Source organism: Apis laboriosa, unplaced genomic scaffold, assembly GCF_014066325.1.
Source record: "Apis laboriosa isolate Shangri-la unplaced genomic scaffold, ASM1406632v1 scaffold112_cov148, whole genome shotgun sequence".
In the NCBI taxonomy this organism is placed as follows: Eukaryota; Metazoa; Arthropoda; class Insecta; order Hymenoptera; family Apidae; genus Apis; species Apis laboriosa.
In genome coordinates, this window is record NW_025220865.1 from 6,084,211 (window position 1) to 6,105,440 (window position 21,230).

Consider the following 21,230-nt stretch of genomic DNA (forward strand, 5'->3'; position numbering starts at 1 on the left):
AAAAAAAAAAAAAAAAAAGAAATAATTTAATAATAATTGTAGCCAAAAGTTCCGAAGAATTTCGGTATTCTGTAATATATTCAATGAAACAAGAAAAAAAGAAAAGATTATATAAATTATATTAAATCCTATATAAATTGCAATGATCCACTAAGAAATTTGTTTTTTTTTTCTAAAATACAATAGAAAACAAAAACATAAATTGTTCAAACGAACATTAAATAAATCGAATCGTCAATAAACGATGTTTCTAACAATTTTAATATCGATCTTTTGATTTCATACGGTAATCATAATAAATAACGTTAATTGCATCATTTAGTTGGCTGAACATCGACACAAACGGAACAAATGACACATTAAAATCATTATTTTTCTAGTTGGCTGCAATAAATAGCGATTTTAAATAGGTCGTCGCCGGCGACACGAGTCCAGCTGCTGATCTTTTTTCTCGTTTTCTTTTCTTTCCTTGCTTCTTAAACGTTCTAGTACTTTTACAACTATTTTCATCTCTCTCAATAAGCACGCACACACGCACTCGCGAAGAGGTGACACGCGTTACAAGCTTCGAAGAGAACAAGCGATAATTGCACTTGCTGCACGAGAACGCGTCAAAAGACGATCCTGTTGCATTTAAAACGGTCACATTTCAACTTAGAAAAACGTACACTATATCTGTTTTCGATATTATGCTTGTTAATATTATTTGTTTCTTTTCTTTGCATTTTTTATCGTTCTCTAAAGTCTTCCATCCTCTTTATCGTCCCCTCTCTCTCTCTCTCTCTCTCTCTCTTTTTCTCTCTCTTTCTCTCTCTCTCTCTCTCTAGTTTCTGTATTTTTTAACTCTTGTCAAACACGATTTTCTATTTTCCAATTAATTGCGAATATATTGCGAAATACCGTTGAAAAATAATTTCATGAAACAAAATTACAAGAATTACAAAGAATTGCAATTATCAAACTGAATCGATAATTATTGTTAATAATTTGAATTGTACACATATATTCTTTTGAACGGTATTACGCCTTTTTTTTAAACTCGAAAGAAAAATCGATCAAATTTCACGAGTGATATGACATGATTGAATTGAAACATTAAATTAATATTTTTTTTTTTCTGGCAAGACTCGTAATAACGAGGGAAAAAAAATTAACGAAAAATTAAGAAATATTTTCATTCTCGCAGATGCATACATTCTATCTCTTTCACACATACATCGTCTTCTAATCTTCAGCATATAATATACAATCTTTCTTTTTCATGCATATATTCGCATTTCTCGTTTTCTTTCATCCCCTCTCCCTCCCCCGTTCACGTTTCTCGATCTAGATCACAAGTTTTTTTTCTTTCGCATATTTACGTTCCGTAATTATATAGAAAACGAAAAGATCTTGCTACGTTATCTCGAGATTCAAAGTCACGCGTTATAAATCTTTCAAATATATTCGATTAACTTTCAAACGAACGAATATTTATGTATTTACTTTTTTTTTTCTTTCCTATCTTTTCTCTGCTTTCATTTTGTTTTCTTTCCTTTTTTTTTTTTTTTTTTTTTTTTTTATTATTATTGTTGCTTTCATTGAAATAAGAAAGAGAAATTCAGTAGGAGGTGAAGACGAAAGTCTAGGCACTAGAACGTATAATTCTACCCGTATAAAATCGCAGAATTAATAATAATCCCGAATTCATCGTTCGCAAGATCGATGATGACATTCAGACACAGCGACGATTAATCTCGATTATGAATATATCATTAGCAGTTAAATAGAATATAATTACTTCATCATGCTGTACGGTAGTCACGTAATGAAGATTACATACACTTAATATTTTTTTTTTTTTTTCATTACATCTCTCGTGCGGATCTAGGCGCAAATAGTATTCCGTAATAAAAATAAGGAATATATGTATATTATATACATACATATTTTTGTTTCCACTGGGATCTATAATATTTTTATGTCAAAAGGATCTACTTTTTTTTTTTTTAATATTCTAATTAATAAACAAAGCGATGTATATTATTTAATCACACTGAAATTAAATGTATATGTACTATTCCACCAAGCTCCGCTTTTTTTTTTCTTTTTTTTTTTTTTTCCTTTTTTTTTTTTAAGAATACGTATATGTAAATATGTAATCTGTGTATGCATGCAATACGTGATATAAAGTCGCATTTTTTCCCCTAGGAATTCTCTCATTTTAGCGGAAATGTTCATATCTTTCTTTATATATACGCATATCTTCGTGTATAAATATAGAAATATATATTTATAAAGGTATATATATATATATATATATATTTATATATTTATACTCGTAAGCTTTTGTATTTATATAATCTTATACTTCACTGTTCGATCATTCATCTGATATTCGCGCACTTTACTTCCATTTTATTTCCACGCTCTCTATTAATCGAAAGAGAACGAAGTATTTTATAAGAATATCTAACAAAATCAAATAAAAAGACATTATTAGCGAAAAAAACGGAATATACCTAAGCTATAAAATTTTCCTCGAACGAGATCGAACGATCAAGACTAACTTATCAACAAATTTTCCAAAACTTATTTAAAAAAAAAAATCATTAGAAAGAAAAATTTCTTTTTAATCCTGATATATTTGTTAACTTAATCCTCATTCGTTCTCGTTCACCATGGAAATTTCTCACATTTCGAATAATTTAAATTTCACGCCAGACGAAACATGCTGCAAGATAAAAGTTAAACAAGCTTCGAAAAGAAAGCTTGTTAGAATTTATATTTTAATACGTATTTCCATGATTCATTGTTGTCTCGTGCAGCGTGATTCGGTGAAACATTCGTTTCCCTCTTTTTATACATTTAAAAATTCACGACTGATTTTCTTTCTGTTCATACAACACAACAAAATTTGCAGTCAATAGTCTGCACGCTACTATAACAAATTTTGAATAAACACGAATATTTTATTGTTGTTATTTGTTTTCTTATTATCCCATACCATTTTAAAACTCGCTAATTCGTGTTTGAAGCCAAAACATATGAAGGCATTTTATCATATTCGACGTTTGTACGCGTTATATATGTATGTAAATTAAGGCTGGGATATTACGGTGAATCGGATACTGCTTATCCCTATAAATGAAAACATGCTTTTTTTTTTCTTGTTCATTCGTCTCACCTTTATCTTTTTTTTTTTTTTTCCTTTTTTAAAATAAAAATGTTGCGAATCACATATAACGATACGTACAATTTTCTACAAAGAAAGCACGTGTGTGCGCGTATATTTGAGGCAGTATTCGACTCGAATAATTTTCTTTTCTCTGTTTACATTTTATCAAACTCAAAGCATAACCATATATTAAAAATCATAAACAAAAAAAACTAATATATATTACGCATTGGAAAGATAATCTTTCTTGTCTTTCTTTCTTTCTTTCTTTCTTCCCCCTCCCCCCTCCTCACCCTCCCTTTTTTATACTTTGCACGAACAGGTTATGCTTCAAGCGAATCATTTTAACAAAAAAAGTATTCCTTTTTTCGATTTCTTTTCAAATCAAACATCAGACATATCAAAACTCAATCTCCATTAAAACTAAACATGCTGCTCGTCCTAAACCAGATGTGAAATTGGTTATCGAGAAATCTGTGCGAGTTCAATTCGTGTGTGTGTGGCAAAGCGACGACCCATAGCTATCTTCTTATTTCATCCGGTATAGTTTTGTATTTCGTTAGTATAGCACAACGAAAAGACGTGAGTACTTCAATCTTGTTTTTTTCTATTATGCGGCATTCGGGAAAATTCAAGGCTCATCGCGCTGCCGCTGGAGAAAGATAGCCATAGGCAGTTAGAGGGCTACAGGCAAAGTTTAGATATAGCAGGCCCTGCAAAAATTGATATTCAAATCTACGTTTTTTTTTTCGTTTTATTCTGTTATTTTTTTTTTGTTTTTTTTTTTTTTTTTTAATTTTTTTAGCTTATAATTTGATCACCATCTTTTTTGTCTGATGATACAACTTACTCTCAACTTTTCTAATTAATGATATATTATAATATAATCATAACTGTGTTCAGATACAGATGTTAATTCTAATTATGACTAATCTGTAATCTTAAACTAATATCATTGAGAACACAGTGTTACTGAATCAATCTAAATGTTGCATGTTGTCCCTCTTCCCCAAGGTATACACTGTATGTGCATACAAAATTATATATGTAATTAAACATTATATTGAAACAACACACACCTTTGATTATAATTTTAAAGTGTAATGTACACAAATGTTCAGAACGATCTTTCAAAGAAATCCTTCATATATCAATATGATTTTATAATCTTATTCTATCCAATAATAAAGACAACGATATAGATCACCTATTGCTTTTGACTATGTATTCTTAATGAAATATCTTCTTGCATTTATTTTCTTTCATATATTTCTTTTCACTTTTATGTAAGCTAAATAAAAACTATTAATATATTTTATATTTATCAATAAATTTTAAGTAGTGCAGTCTTTATTATTGAAGAGGAAATTTAAAACGTATTTTGTGAAAATTTACAATACATCAACATGTATCTGATACTATTAAAAGCCATTACTATTAGCAAAATATTATGTAAGTTTTCAATGACATTAATGCAGCTTAAGCTGTTATTTTGTAAAGAATTTGATCTTAATTATTTTTTCACTTATTCATTTTTTTCTTTTTTTTTTCCTTTTTTTTTTTAATAACTTAATTATATTAATTTATATGTCTGAATGAAATAAATTAAGCAAAGATCGATTAAGTATCGGAAATGTACTAACATTCCTGGTGCTCAATCAATATGAAAATCTGTGATAATTTTTACTGCAATATAGGAAGTATAATTTTATTTTTGTGTGTAAAGTATTGTATATATTTATACATTTATACAATACTTTACATCAATTTTTAGAGAACAAATTGTTTCATAGTTGTTTTATATAATTCTATATATGTTTTTTTCTCTTGTTTTAGTAGTATTTCATTAATATATTTTTTTATGCTGGTTATTGGTCAATAGAAACTTACATTGTTACAATTAAAGCATTCCTGACAACTTTAAAATCGTCTATATGACGTCATTTCGAGATATGGAAAAGGAAATCTTGATGTTTGAGGCTGAGTAGTTTGCTGAGTATGAATAGGTGAATATGATGGCTGTTGAAGGAGAGGAGAATTTTGTTGATTTTGTAAAGGAGATAATGATTGACCAGGAGAATGTGAATGTAGATTTTGTGGATGGGAAAATGATAATGCATGATGGCAAGGAGAAGTCTGTGAATTCTGTACATTAGCTTGTGGTATATTCAAATTGTTTGTAATGTTAATATTGTTTAGTATGTTGAGACTGTTAGATACGTTATTAGGGATTGTCAAATTGCTTGGAATACTGAGTGCGTTTGGAATATTTGGTAAATTATGTGGAAGGCTTGTTGGTAAATTATGTGGAAGGCTTGTTGGTAAATTATGTGGAAGAGAAAGAGTAGCCGACGTAAGGTAATGTACGCTGAAAGATGGGGGCTAGTAAAGCCTCATACCTTCTTCAAATTTGACGATAAGAGGATCAACAGCTGGACTACCAATAAAACTGCCTGCTTCACTGCTTCCTCTACCTTGATCTGATTCTGTGCTACTTCCATCATATTTTGTGTCATCTAAATAATAAAAAAGACATGTTATAAAATTAAAAAAAACATCAATTTAAAAATTCAATAAATTATTAAACTATAATATACAATACATTTTAAAATCAAAAAATTAAAATAAAAATAAATAACAAAAATATTAAAAAATGAAAATATAATTTACTATTATATCACAATATTTCATTTCAATATAGATAAATAAATCAACAATATTTCAACAATATTATTTACAAACTATATATTGACATAAAAGCATTTTGAAATAGAAATATTTTGAAATAGAGAAATCAAATAGATATCTCTTTTTTTTTCTTTTATAATATAATATAATAATAGAAATATGTAATAATAATTATATGTAATAATATTTTTATAATATAAAATAATATACATAACTAAAATAAACAGATTATATCAAACATATTAAACATCACTAATTTATTTTCACATTATTATATATTTGCTATTATACATATAAAATATATTTAATGAAATTTTTTTAATAAGAATTTTTTTTATATTTATATAATATTTCATAATTGTGTTATTAAAATTAACATACTTTAGTGTTTAATTTTAAAATATCCTGTATCAATATTCTTACCTTGACGATTTGACCATTCTTGATTCATTGTTTTTGATGTTAAATCAAAATTTTTTACTGGATTAATAGGATCACTAGTAATTGTACGAGCATTCTTATGCATAAATGAACAGTGTGGTTTTCTGCAACCTCCAGGTTGTGTTTCCCAATAACATGGAATTGATTTACGATTTTTCTATTTAAACATATAAAAATAAAATATTAATCTATTTCAATTTTTAATTAATAATTTATCTTTTATTTCTATTTATGATATGCTTACTCTTAACTCCATGTGCCTAAAATTACAATGTTCATCAAGGCATTTACCCTGCTTCCAATATACACACATTGTTTCACAACCCAAGGCAGATGGTTCATGTCTAAATGGACAATTATCACCCTATAAATATAATTATAATATTAATAAAAATGGAAAATGATAAAAATATATCAAATATATAACAAATATAAAATAATAAAATATTAAAGAATATCAATAGTTGCAGTGCTCATATATAATGTAAATACTGCAAACTATAATTAAAATTGCTTTACATAATTTATATTATATATTTAAATTATAATTATTTATATATAATAATAAATACTATAACTTTTATTTTAATTAATATTAATATTATCATTAGTAATAAAAATTGTTTTAGATGTATAACAAAACAAACTGTATAAATCAATCTTTTAAAATAAATAATTTAAACTAATTATAAAATCAATGAATAAAAATAATCTTGTAGTATATAAATAATATAGTTTATTAATTATTTTAAAACGAAGGATATCGTAAAATCTGGCTACAACATGGCCGATATAACCTCGCGAATTCAATATATAAGAGAAACAATATGGAACAAATCTAGAATATTTAAAATTTTATGGTGACGATTAGATATAACAAATGTTTTGTGTATTTTCTTAATTGCAAATACACACCTTTGTGCACGTTGAATAATAGAAAAAATAACAGTCGGTATTCTTATGACTGTGCTCCATTTGCAAGAACTGATAGAAAGATGAATGATCGTGTCCTTCACTAAAAAAAGAAAATATTTAAACACATCACGATTAAAAATGACATTTGATATAGACAATATGAGAATGATCAGACGTGTTACCACTTTGTGCAAAATATAATTATAATTTTAGTGTATCGTGGTCAACCGCCAATTCCAATGTTATCAAAAATTAACTTGAATGTAGAATTTTCGCAAATACGAATATTAACATCGACGAAAAGAATTTTTCTTTCATTATGTATTAATTATATATTTATTACTTACGTGTGACGGCAGTGATTTCTTAGGTGACTTCTTTTTTGCCTCTTCGCTTTGACCCACACACTTAATCGACTCGCACACAGATTCAGGTAAATAGTTCGACCGTGGCACTTGTCGCCCCTTGCGTTGAAGACGCTATTCGCTACAGAAATGATGGCGGAAATTTTCGAGAATACACGAAAATGCACGACCATTTCCGCGCCATTTTTTAAATTTAGTAGTGTTATTAAGATAGCAACTATATAAATATATGTATATAAGTTTTATAAAATTATATATATATATAAAATAAATGATTAATAAATAAATATATTAAATTTAAACTTATTAAATTTATCTAAAATTTAAAAAAAATTAAATATTTAAGTCTTATTATTTTATTTACACTATAATTTTATAATAGATTTTTTTATTAAATTAATGTTTTTTATTGTAATATTTATTTGAAAAAAAACAAACAAATATTCATTAAAAATAATTCTTGAACTTATAAAATTCATATCTAATTATTAAAAAAATATTATATAAAATATCAATCAGTGAATATACATAAGTTTAAGATAATAATTTGCAATTAAAATACAATTTAAAAAAATAACGATTCCAAAATATAATAGAAATATTAAAATATTATTATATTTTAATTGCTATATAAATAATATTAACTATGATATTTGTATTATATCTATATTATTTATTTTCAAACTAAATTTATTTAAAATTTTAAATAAATTTATAAAAAAATATTTTTTATATTAATATAAATAAATAATAGTAAAATAAATAATAATAAAACTTTAAATATAAATCGAAAATAAATTTTGATACTAAATATATTTTAATACTGAAATTAGTAAATTTTAATTACATTTTAAATAATTAATTAAATATATAACTAATTATTTTGCAAAATACAAATATAACATTTTAATAATAATGTATATTTTAATCAACTAAAAGAATAAAAATAAACATAAAAAAATAAAAATAAAAAGAATAAAAAATCAACCAAAAAGAATAATTCCTTAAATATGTAAAATAAATATTTTAAAATCATTAAAAATAATTTCTCTTTTTCTTTCTTTCTTTTTCTCCCCTTCTTTTTTAAATTTTATTTCATTATATAAAGATAACTTATACGCAATCACATAATTTTAACTTTTAGTATTTTTAAATTACATATATAACTTAGAAGTAATTACATCATTTTATATACATAATGATATAAACATTTTTAATGAAGATATTTGAAGAAAAAAATAAAATATCAATACTTAGGAAGCACCTTTCAACAAAAACATTCAATTTCATTATGGAATATAATAATATTTAATAAAATACTTAAAAAAATTCAAGCATTGTTTCAATATTATCAAATATTAATAATATATAATTTTATAAGAAAAGATATAATGAAAAATATTATAAGTAAAACTTGAATATTTCATTATAATTAAAAATATTTCATTATAATATATATGTTCAAATTTGATGAAAATATATAAAACATTTGCACTTAATTTTGTTACATACTCAGATATGTAAGATATGTAAATACAGTCATAAATATAGTTCATTCCACTATAATATGTATAATATATTTTCATACAACAAAATCAAATGTTTCTTTTATATATTGTTTTTTACATATATGCTCCATAATATTTTAATTTGATATAATATATAAAAATGATCAAAAATTTTTCAATGATAAAATTTGTATATAAAATTTAAGAAATATAATATAATAAAACTAGAACTTATATTTAGTCATAAAAGCAAAGTAATAAAATTTGAATCTAATCAAAAGTTAGATTCATACTGTTATTCATATTATTAAATATTTTTGTTCAATTATAATTATAAATGTTTAAAAATAGTAACAAAAATATTATAGAACATAAATATGATTTTCATAATAAGTAAATATTGGATATATTATGCAAATATTTTGCATAATAAGTAAATATTAATAAATTCTCTTATTGATACGTCATAATGTGTATTAATTACAAAATTTTTTAAAAATTACGTTTATTCAAAATTTAATATATCATAATAGAAAAGACTGTTTTTTTTTTTTTGGAAAAAATTTCATAATATGAAAAGAATATAATTATCATTAATACACATTAGAAAAATATCATATTTTTTTACAAAAGGATTGACCAGCAATCCATTTTAGAAAATAAATTTACAGTAACAAATAATGAAATGTGAAAATATAATAATACATTATGAAAAAATTAATTCATTATAATTATATTATTAATTATTTATAATATAGCCAATATTATTAATATTTAAGATGAGATGATAAATATGTATATTCTTAATTTAATGAAAATACAGAAAATGACATAATAACATCAATTTTACAGTCTTATCAAAACATTCCAAATTATTACTTTATATTGTATATTATAGTCATTTCTTTAACAGTTCAAATTTATCACGTAATTAATTAAATCACTGTGTTTATGTATATATGTATATATCTCATACATTAATACAAACGATTCCTCTTTACTGATTTCAAGCTAGATAATCTATTTGTAGGCTCGAATAATTTACCATTCAATATTCATTAATATCTCATATTTATTTCATTATATTACTGTACTTTTCCATTTGGTTAAAAGTTATATAACATTTATGATGCGAAAAAAAAAAACATTAGTAAAAAATTTATATTCAATTCTCTGTTTTTAAACTAGCTATAAAATCAAATATATATTGCAATAATTTGACTAGCATACTATAATTTATGTCGTGTACATTTTGTGCACGCAACAAATATAATATATGTGCAAATATTAACAATTTCTTATGTACATTATTCTTTAACGTACGTATTATCGCATATGCATATTGAGAATGCAATAAATACGCATATACGTACGAATACATCATATTTGTGTCATCAATTTCATTATCTGTTTTATTAATGAAAATGCTAAACATTGACTACTATTGCCATTATTTATCGTCTTGTACTTGCTTATAATAAAAAAAAAAGTACATTTCACTTAAAAACATCTTATAGAACTGAATATTCTTTCAATGACAGCACTATTAAATAGCTGAACGGCAGTTACTAGCATAAATATGATAATATAGAAAAAACAAAATAAACTCAAAAAAATATAGTCTGTAACTTATTATAGTAAATATATTATTTATCATATCATTCATATCATTCTTTTATAAAATTTTATAATAATCCTAACATATTAAGATTGTATAATAATAAAAATCTAAGCATTCTATACGATATATTTTTTCTTTCTTTAGTTAGTTTTTTCTTTCTTTAGTAGATTAAATTTAAATGCTAGGAAAACATATTAATTCAATTGTATGAACTTTTCATTTTTAATAATATGAAAATTATTTAATAATTATATTATTATGACTTATTCGAATTACAACATTTGGAACAATCAAAACAACTAGTATGCTATCTCTTTGATGACCAAGATGCACGAGTACCACTGCCAAGACCACTTCCAATTATTCGATTTTCAAGCTGTGTTATAGTTTCTTGTAAGGCTCTTTTTTCCTTCAAAAGTAATTGTATATCTTCTTGTGCTGCACTTAAATGAGACTTTATTACATTAGATTCTTCTTTTATACGTATCAATTTTGCGTTTTCTTCTGATAATTTCTCCAAAGCATTCAGACGACTTCGAAGTTGTTCATTATCTAATTTTAACTGCTTACTGGACTGTCTTAAAACATTTAATTCCATTTCGTGATTTATATTTTGAGCTATTTGAGTATCATTACTTGTGAGTGTCACAAGAGAATTACTTCTACTCAATAGGTTTACTAAAAATAAAATTTCATTTAATTAGATTAGATTAATAATAAAAATATATAACAAAATAACTTATAGTAATTTAACATAAAAATTGTGTATTTCTAATAAAAAATTGCTCTTAGTAAATTAAGAAATTAAATATATTTTATTTAAAATAGATGATGAATAATTTTTATAATCTAAACTATTACTAAAAGATATTTTTACTATCTAAATTATTTGTGAACAATAAGCAGTGTTATAAAATAACATAACAGTGTCTTATATTTTATGTTTTTATACATTATTCACTCATGCTAATTTATAAATTGCATACTTTTTAAAAATTTTTAAGCATATATAATAAGCAAAAATTATTTTCTTTTAATTTGAAGAAAAGTAAAACATGCCTAATTAAATGCAAATCTAAAATTCTATTTATTTAAAATTTAGATTAAACAATTATATCAAAGCAGCAAATGCTACTACTAATTTTCTAATTGTTTTATATAAATGCTCACATTAGAAAGGCCATCTGAATGCAGAGAATATAATTGCACAATGTATAATATTCATTTTAAAAAAATAAATAAATTTTTTAAAATTTGCCACTTAAATATACTCTTAAAAAATGTACTGTATTATAAAGTTACTTTACTACACTATATTAAATATTATATTTCTTTTCATAAAAATAATAAGTGGCGAATAATAATAATAAAATAATCATTTTCTATTGTTACTTACCAACAGGTTCAATATGAAAAACTCCATTTGCATCTCGTATTACCTTTAGTTTTGCAATATTTAAATCTATAGGAATTGGTCCTGGCGAAGTTATATTATTCGGAGGACGATCTTCATTTAAGCGCAATGATATACTCTCTAAATATATCTACAATAAGAATTATAAAATATAATAAAATAAAGTATTATAAAGTAAAATATATAAAATATTATAAAATAAAATATTATAACGAATAATCTTATTTAAAATATTAAAATTAATAAATGATATAATAAAATTCGATATACCTGCAATGGTATCGGTCTAGGTATAATTTCATCTTCAGTTAAGTCTGTAAGTCCACTTACTGAACTCATAGACAAGGCCATTGATATATTGGTAACTATAACTTCTAATTTATCTTCAAATAAATCCAAAACACTTTGTTTATTATGAACATCAATACAAACATCTACATCTTGCTCAGTTATATTATTTTGATTTTCATTTCGAGATAAATATAGATTTTTATTATTTATAGTTCGACTTGCTTGAGACAATTTCCAAGAATCTGATTTGCATTTTAAATCATGATCCAAACGTAGTTTAATGCATGATCCACAATTAGAATCTGAAGGTAATTCAACCCAACCTCGAGATCGTGCACTGAATTTTGTCTAATAAACAAAAAATATTGAAAAATATATATATATATAAATATATTAATATATATTTTAAATTATATTATAGATATATTTATATTTCTACAATTTAACAGAATTCTCTTATTTATTAATAAATTGATAATGTTTTAAGAAAAAAACTATTAAGAAAAATAAAGCTATAAAAATAAATTTTAAATTATAAAAAATAAATTACAAGATTATAGAATGATATATTCTTCAAATGTAATATTATAGTAATAATAAAAATAAAAGATTATCTATATATATTAAATAAAAAAATAATATTTCCTAAGAACAATTTTTTAATATTAACTTTTTTTTTATTATTAATATATTCAAGAATTTTAGAATATAAATATATGTTCTACTTATGTATAAATTTTTATTATATTATTAATTTAATTATAATCGTATAATTTTCATTATATTTAATTAAAAATTTGAATATTACATATTATTTTTTTTATACATTAAAATATTAGATTTTAATATATAAATTTGTATATATTAAAATATTAATAGAATATCTATATATATTAAATTGGAATATTTTTATATAAAAAGATTATTAAAATTTATATATAATATTATATTATGACATAAAAATATTTTCATTTTTTTACAGCTTATATAAATCTTAGAATATCTGCAAATTTATAAAAAATATATATATTTATAATAGCATTTAAAAGCTTCTCAAGTACATTCCAGCTAAGCATTATTTCATACCATGCTACATAAATTCATTACAGTTTAAGAAAACATATTATAAAATAAAAAATCAAGCTTTTATTATAAAATTAAAAATATATACTTTAAAAATTATACAAACTTATACAATTCATTTATTTATATAAATAAAATAATAAAATATTTAAAAAATTAAAAAAAATAATAAAATATTAATTAATGCAATTTAATAATTTAATAATAAACTTGCATATTATATATTGTCATATTATCTACAAATTTGTTCATTTACATATTAATAATTAAAAAATAATAAATTAAGAAATCAAAAAATTTATTAAATATTTTCTTTAATTTAATTATATAATTTAATTAAAATTTAATAATTATACATTCATATAAAATAAAATTATAAATAAAAATATTTATGTAAATGCATTTTGTACACTATTATGATGTAATTAATTCAAAAGAAATAAATAAACATGCAATAAAATGTTCATAATACAAGGCACTTAATACAAATAAATATATAAGTACTTTGCCAATACCTTTTTCTTGACCTGCCACAAGTGCCACATAAAAACATTCACAAGAGAAGGAGAGACGCAGGAGAAGCATGCAAAAAAGTTAAGACAAACATTGTATAAATATACATATATAGAATAAAAATGTTTGTAATGTATGTGATATAAAGCTAGAAATGAAATTGAAAGTTTTGGCACATGGAAGTATTTAACTAGAAATAAAATATTAATCATTAATATGTCAATGTAGAACTTCATACAAAAAAATTAAATATTTAATGTATGATTAAATTTCATACTTGAAACATTAATGAATTAATGAATGTAAGTTTAAGAATAATATTTCTTCTATAGATTATTAAATTTGTATCAATTAAAATTATATCAAATCTATTATTAAATTTGTACACAATAAAAAGCATTTTGTACAATATATAAGAAAAGTTAAAATTTTCTAGTAAAATTTTAATATGATAGAAATACTAAAGAACAATACAATTTCGTCTGTCGCAATATTTAAAAACTTCAATATTTAAATCTATTTAATAATCAAAGTAGCATATTGTATGTAATCAGCAAACAAAAAAATTATTTAGAAATGTATTTTACCTGAAATTCGTCCCATGGGATAGATGAACATTCATCGTTACCAATATTTGAAATCTGAATTTTAATTGAAGACGCATATCCAAAAGATTGTTGAATAAATTCAACTTTAGATAATTTGAATGTTATCATAGATACCTGAAGAAGATTATATTTGATTAAAATATTCAGATCTTCAATTTTATATTTTATTAATATAAAACATAAACTTACAATATCTTTTCGTTTACATACACTGTCCATAGATTTTTCACTTTGAGTATCAGGAGTTTCTTCAACTACTTCACTAGCCTCTTCTACTGCTGTTACTCTAATTGAATTATCAACAGAAAACATAGTATCTAATTTTTCTTGATCTTGAAGACTAACTAAAACATAGTTTTCGCTATCAGAACTAACATCACTTCTTATAGATACAGTATCACTGCTTCCATCTTCTGGAGAAGCTTTCAAAGCTGAATCAATAGATGTCATTAAATTACTTAATCCTTTTTTCATAGAAGAAAGACCAACATTAAAATTATTAGGAATGAACGGTGTATTTGAAGATGAATCTCCTTTGTTATGTTTATGTGTGGTATCAAGAGTATATCGCAAGGGAGGTAATACCTTTTCTTCTTCTACATCAATACTTTGTCTATTGTGCATTATATTTTTTGTTTGTTGATCATGTTTATTCATATCATTGTGTTTAAAGGTGACAACAGTTTGAGTTGGATTAGTAGAATGCATAAAATCCATTGATAACATCGACGATACATCACTTTGTGGCGTTATTATATCATTATTTATATTAATTTTTTTAGCATTATTCTCAATTCGTTCTGTACTTTGCCAAGGAATAGATGAACCTGCAATATCATCTGCTATGCTGGATGAATCAGGCATAACAGATTCTAAATCACCTCCAGAATTTTCTTTTCCAGGAGTATGCGACGGCATAACGAATGTTACTTCTACTTGAGGTATTAGTGCACCAATAACAAGTGAGCTACCAGAATCGACTTTTAATATTTTATTAGAATCGATAGTTAGATATGTTGCCATTTCCGATAAAACTTCCGACAATCTCAATAAAAACAAATATTGATAATGATTTATCTGAACACTAACTAAATTGCTTATATATGCAAGACCATGAATGTCACCAGTAGATTTCTTTTCTGATGAATCTTTATCTAACGAATTTATCGTCATATAACACCATAAAGTTAGAGGAAATGCATCAAGAAATGGTACAGGACGATTTTGTCCAACTGCACGAGCACCGAGAAAATCTCCCCAAACAGGTTCTAAATTACAACACCATACATCTTTAGCTTCAGTCCATAAAAGTTCTCGATGTAATTGACGAATTAATTCATTTACGGAATTACTACTAAAATTAGGTGGTGGATAACGAATATTATCAGTTCCTGTAATAAAAAAATATATGTAAAGTATATATATAAAACTAACAGAAAAAATATGCTAATATATAAAAATACTTTACCTGCACAATGTGCCAAAAATTTATCTGTAAGAACATGAAAATCATTTGATCTATTTGGAAATTCTGTACTAAAAAACATCTGACCCATTTGAAAAGCATTTACACATTGTGCTAAATCTGCTCTTGAAGATCTTTCTGTACATCGAACATTTGTTATTGATGCTCTTGAAGTCTGAATATGCAAAGACTTTGGTCTATCCTTTTGATTGGGATAATCTTGTGGACTTTCAAAAACTATCTAAAAATAAATTATGTAATAAATATAAAAGTATGAAATTTTAAATTAATAATTTAATTATTTAAATTATTAATTTATAATAATAATTTTAATAATTTTAATAATTAATAATTATTTAAATTAATAATTAATTTAAATAATTTTCAACACTTACTCTTGGAAGTATAGCTTCAATCTTAACATCAAAATACATTAAAGTAGTGGAAGTATATGTAGTTTGTTTATCCTTATTCATTAGAGAATAATACAAATTTAATGCAAAAGAATTAAACCATAAACAGGAAGAGACATCGAAATTTACTTGAATAGGATTTAGTTGTACATAAAATTTTGGTGGGGGCACTACAATAAATATAAAATATATAAAATTCTAGATTAATAAAATTTATAATCTAAACAAAAATTCAATAATAAATAATACAAAAATAATATAATTATAAATTTACTTACATGGAAATGTAATATCACCAGGATAATAATAATATGTAAATTCAGCATGAACAATTGTAACATCTTCTGGAAGACAAAATTTATCTCTGTCACCTAAAAATATTTCAATAAAATATGATAGAAATATAAATATTTTTAATAATATACTTTTAATAATATATTTTTAACAATATGCATTATGAATATATTATTCATATAATATTATATATAGCAAAATGCAAATCACAATGATTGCAAAAATATTATATATTTTTATATAATATAGTTCTTAAAATCTATAATGAATAATGAATATAATAAATTTTTTTAAGAAATACATAAAATATTCTATTTTTTTATAATTGATATATATATATATTTCAAAGTTTTTTATCTAAAAAAAATATTAATTATCATAATATTAAAATTAATTATTCTTCTAAAAAAGTAATAAAAATTTCATATAGGATATTTGCTTTAAAAAAGCAAATTATATTTTACTATATTGATTGCATTTTAGATTAATTATGTATATTATTAACTATTCATATGTTATTAACTATTCATATGTCAAAACTGCTATTAGAAATATTTCACATCATAATTATAAACTAAATGCTTGATTAAATAATATGTAAAATATACAATAAGATATACTATAATATAGCAAAATATAGTAAAAAAATTTTTTAAAAATAAAGCTATATTTCAATGATATTTTAATATAATATTAATATAAATATACTACAACTATTTTGTAATTTGTACCTGATATATGTTTCTTCCTTGTTTGAGCTGTGCAATTATTAAACGAAATAATTATTGGTATTATATGAATCCTTTATTTAAAAAATAATTTTTAAAAAATAATCCTAATAAATAATTCAATTAAATCATAAAATTTACACACCTGTAACAAATTCTTTTGGTATAGGATTACGAGATGTTGTGGTTACTTTGTATAAAGTAAAATCATCAATTCTTATTATAATACATGTTGTCATTAATTTAGCAAGTTGTTCTAAAATATAATTTTTTACTGGATTACCACTAGGATGTTGCGACTTTTTTTGTTCATGAGTAGTTGCATTTACATTTTGAGATTGATTATTTTTTTCTAAATTTTCTCCTATACCTTTTGTATTATTAACTAAATAAAAATAAAAAAAAATATTTTATTCATATTCAAAAATTATAATTAAATATGCATTTTTAAAAACAAACCTGTAACATTTCCTTGACTTCTAATTAAAGGAGAATGTTGTGTTCTACCAGAATCAATAAGATCCATAAACTGACTTCGAAAAGAGCTTAATGATTGCTGCAACCATTGACTATGAGGTGTAGCATTCTCTTTATACTTAGCCCAATGTTTTCTATCAGACATTGCTAAATGATATGGATAATAGTCAATTTGAAAACTAACTAGTGAAATTTGTAATGCACCACCATCTTTTAAATCTGGATGAGAAGATCTACCATCTAAAAATAAGATAAAATAGTATTATTATTGTTATTGTTATTATTATTGTTTATATTTACTTACTTCCAGCATCATCACATAAATGTAAATCAATTCTTTGACAAAGAAAATGATATGATGTTTCTACAACATCATATCTAGTAAAAATTTTAGAGATAGCAGTATTATATTGATTTTTAGTTCTTGATTGCTGAGATATTTGTGCTTGATATTCTGGTAATACCTTAAAATATTAAAATATAATTAAAAATTTTTATTTTTACTTTTTTTTAATTTTACATTTACAAACCTCTAATTTTCTAGCTGCTTTAGTTTTACGTTCTAAAATTGTAGCTTTTTCTATCAGACCACCTAAAGAATCAATAAAATGAAGTGCTGCTTTAAGCTGTGAATCTGTCAAAACCCATAAGAGATCATCTAATATAAGAATCAGTCTTGATCCCATAACAAAACAATCTAAAATGTAATAATTATATAATTTTATGATTATATAATATATTTAAAAATAACAAATATGATATATATTGAAAAAATAACAAATATGTATGTTATTAAAATATTTTTAATATTGTTATTAAATATTTTTAACCTGATATTCTTTTTTTAATAGTGATTCGACAGCGTGCTTGATTTGTAAGTAAACGTAATGGTGTAAGATTTTTATCCTTAGTACTTTGTGCCTCTATTCTAACTGTCTGCCATTCTAATTCTTTAAAAATAAGTAATTGTCCACGATCAGGATCTTTTACTCTAGTAGTTCTCAAATCACATCGTTGCCAAGTTGCAGACTTTGATTCAACAATAATACGATTCATCTATAATAAAATAATTTTTTTAATAATTTTTAAATAATAAATTTAATATAACAATATGAAAACAATATTTCTATAGAAAATAAATCTATATTGCTATATACCTGAACTGAAGCAATAAATGCAGGACTTTTAAATGTAACTGATACTGTATTAACAGTTACAGTTATACCATCAATTACTTTATGTATAAAAGAATATTTTGCAGGACCAGTATATGAAGATAGTCCTTGTGAAGAAGATAAATCTCTTAAATCTTCGCATGTTTCTACTTCTATATGAACTTCATCCAAACTCTATAAATATTAAAATTTAATCAAAATTTTAAAATAAAACAAATATTAAATTTTATTACTTTAAAACATATATATTATTATTTATGTATTGATAAATAATTGAAAAAATATATAAAATTATATATAATGTGTTTATACATAGAAGTATTTCATATATAAAATATTTACCAAAAAAATAGGAACACTTCTTAACTTGGTCCATTGTATACGAAATGAAACTTTATTGCACCAAGCATTCGTTAATCTAAGCCATGATGGCAATTCTAACAAATCAGTCAAAACTATTTCATCAAGTTCTAAGTTTGTCAATTCACCTTCTCCTTTAAATGTACTTAAATTTATTTTATCTGCTGATAAATTTTTAGTAAACCTATAAATTTACATAAATTCATATTATAATAAATTTCTATTAAAATATAGTTCTTTTTATAATAAATTTGATGTATTTATGTAAATTTACATTACATGTAACATGAAATATAATATTCAAATATTTATAATAATTATAAAAATGAAATAAATATAATAAAATTGATAAAAACTTTTTATCAAAATTTAATTATCTACATATTGTTCACAATTATGAATAAAGAAGAAATTATCAAGTTAATAATAATAATAATAATAATAATAATAATAGTAGTAGTAATAGTAGTAGAAGTAATAATAGTAATAGTAGTAGTAGTAGTAATAATAATAATAATAGTTAATAAAATAAATAAAATGATCTATAATGTATAACTTATTAAGGATAATATAATTTTTAACTGTATTGAACTAAAGATAATGAAACACTGATTTAATAATTTAACCATATAAATCATATAATTACCTCGATAAATGTTTTAATAATTGCTTTTTTATTAATGACACCATTTTTTACTTTCAATTGATTTCAAATAAATGGTTCAACATGATTAATTTGATACTATACTTTTACAGTAATCACGAACGTTCATACATGCCACGATTGTCGATGACTGATGACTTTCGACTCAAGTAGTCAGTTAAGTAGATTATACTACTGACTTTTTAGTTGTTTTTATTGGTTTTTTCCTCTATATTTTTCTTATTCAGAGTTTCTATTCTAACTTTTAATTCTAGGATCAACAAAATATATCTAATTATATTTTTAATTTGCATTATTTTAAATAAATTAACGTAAATAAGTTCATGAAAATAAGAATAAAATTGACCTATATTAACACATACCTTAATACATTTATTTAATGTTGAGGAAGTTAATTTCATTTGTACGCACCTAAGATGTGTTACAAAATTTATACGCAAATAAAGTCTACTTGTTGGTCACTCTTCAAATTACATCTTTAAATGTAATAAATAATGAAATAAATAAAATTAAAAAAACATGATATATGTAAAATAGATAATACATAAAATAAAATTGAATTTTATATTGATCTATTTTAAAATATTTATATTTAGAAATCATAATACGCACACGAAATAGTTTAAAACATAAATGAATAAATATATACTTACGATGAAAGTAGACAAATTGTTCCACTTATGACTTTATGAAGGAAAGATATTGTACGCTTACATTCATGTCTAAAAATTTTTCTTCAGTTTTTTAATTTTTTCGTAGTTTATAAAGAAAATTCTTATATTATTTATAAAATTATTTCACATAAATAAATATTTCTCATTTTCCCATAACTTTTTCAAGCAATTTAATGAATCAAATTGGTTAATTGTACAAGTATATAATTTGTATAAGTATTGTATAAGTATATATATTATAAAATTATGTATTATCTCATTTTTACAAATTTTGTTTTAAATTTTTTTAGATTTTAAGATTTTAATGAGATTCTATGCGGTGATATATTATAATTAAATTAATATATTATCACATATATAATAAATTATCATTGTA

The 21,230-nt window shown here is 22.8% G+C and overlaps 2 protein-coding genes across 7 annotated transcripts in view; both read right to left on the bottom strand.

Annotated features, from left to right (window-relative positions):
• Nucleotides 1-7,739, bottom strand: part of LOC122711536 (zinc finger CCCH domain-containing protein 11A-like) — a 13,046-nt gene extending 5,307 nt beyond the window's left edge. Inside the window, exons 1-5 of the mRNA XM_043930395.1 lie at nucleotides 7,549-7,739; nucleotides 7,202-7,301; nucleotides 6,531-6,650; nucleotides 6,269-6,443; nucleotides 5,557-5,673 (exon numbers count right to left, since the gene is read on the bottom strand). Coding sequence (XP_043786330.1) covers nucleotides 5,557-5,673; nucleotides 6,269-6,443; nucleotides 6,531-6,650; nucleotides 7,202-7,301; nucleotides 7,549-7,739 — 703 coding nt within the window. The remainder of the gene's footprint in view (nucleotides 1-5,556; nucleotides 5,674-6,268; nucleotides 6,444-6,530; nucleotides 6,651-7,201; nucleotides 7,302-7,548) is intronic.
• Nucleotides 7,740-10,846: 3,107 nt separating this feature from the next.
• LOC122715158 (UHRF1-binding protein 1) lies at nucleotides 10,847-20,983 on the bottom strand. Of its 6 annotated transcripts, XM_043937123.1 has the most exons (20): nucleotides 20,834-20,954; nucleotides 20,543-20,656; nucleotides 20,163-20,430; nucleotides 19,499-19,700; nucleotides 19,139-19,330; nucleotides 18,812-19,037; nucleotides 18,512-18,678; nucleotides 18,286-18,445; nucleotides 17,964-18,221; nucleotides 17,650-17,889; nucleotides 17,508-17,534; nucleotides 16,761-16,853; nucleotides 16,465-16,652; nucleotides 16,073-16,310; nucleotides 14,794-15,995; nucleotides 14,584-14,718; nucleotides 13,999-14,010; nucleotides 12,380-12,748; nucleotides 12,092-12,239; nucleotides 10,847-11,373 (listed from the first exon to the last, which is right to left on the bottom strand). In XM_043937123.1, the coding sequence occupies exons 3-20, from the start codon at nucleotides 20,204-20,206 to the stop codon at nucleotides 11,003-11,005; spliced, it is 4,272 nt and encodes a 1,423-aa protein (XP_043793058.1). In that variant the 5' UTR covers nucleotides 20,207-20,430; nucleotides 20,543-20,656; nucleotides 20,834-20,954; the 3' UTR covers nucleotides 10,847-11,002. The 6 variants fall into 6 exon arrangements, with proteins under 6 accessions (XP_043793058.1, XP_043793044.1, XP_043793052.1 ...); XM_043937109.1 differs by having other exon boundaries at nucleotides 20,543-20,983; XM_043937117.1 differs by having other exon boundaries at nucleotides 20,163-20,656.
• Between the last annotated feature and the right edge of the window lie 247 nt (nucleotides 20,984-21,230).

Bases quoted from the DNA above. Each gene is read 5' to 3' on its own strand.
- LOC122715158 (XM_043937109.1), bottom strand. From the start codon at position 20,206: ATGGTGTCATTAATAAAAAAGCAATTATTAAAACATTTATCGAG. The intron at 18,222-18,285 runs GTAAGTAAATAT...TCTTATTTTTAG, and splicing joins TTTATGTGATGATGCTGGAA to ATGGTAGATCTTCTCATCCA. The intron at 17,890-17,963 runs GTTTGTTTTTAA...ATTTTTATTTAG, and splicing joins AAGTCAAGGAAATGTTACAG to TTAATAATACAAAAGGTATA.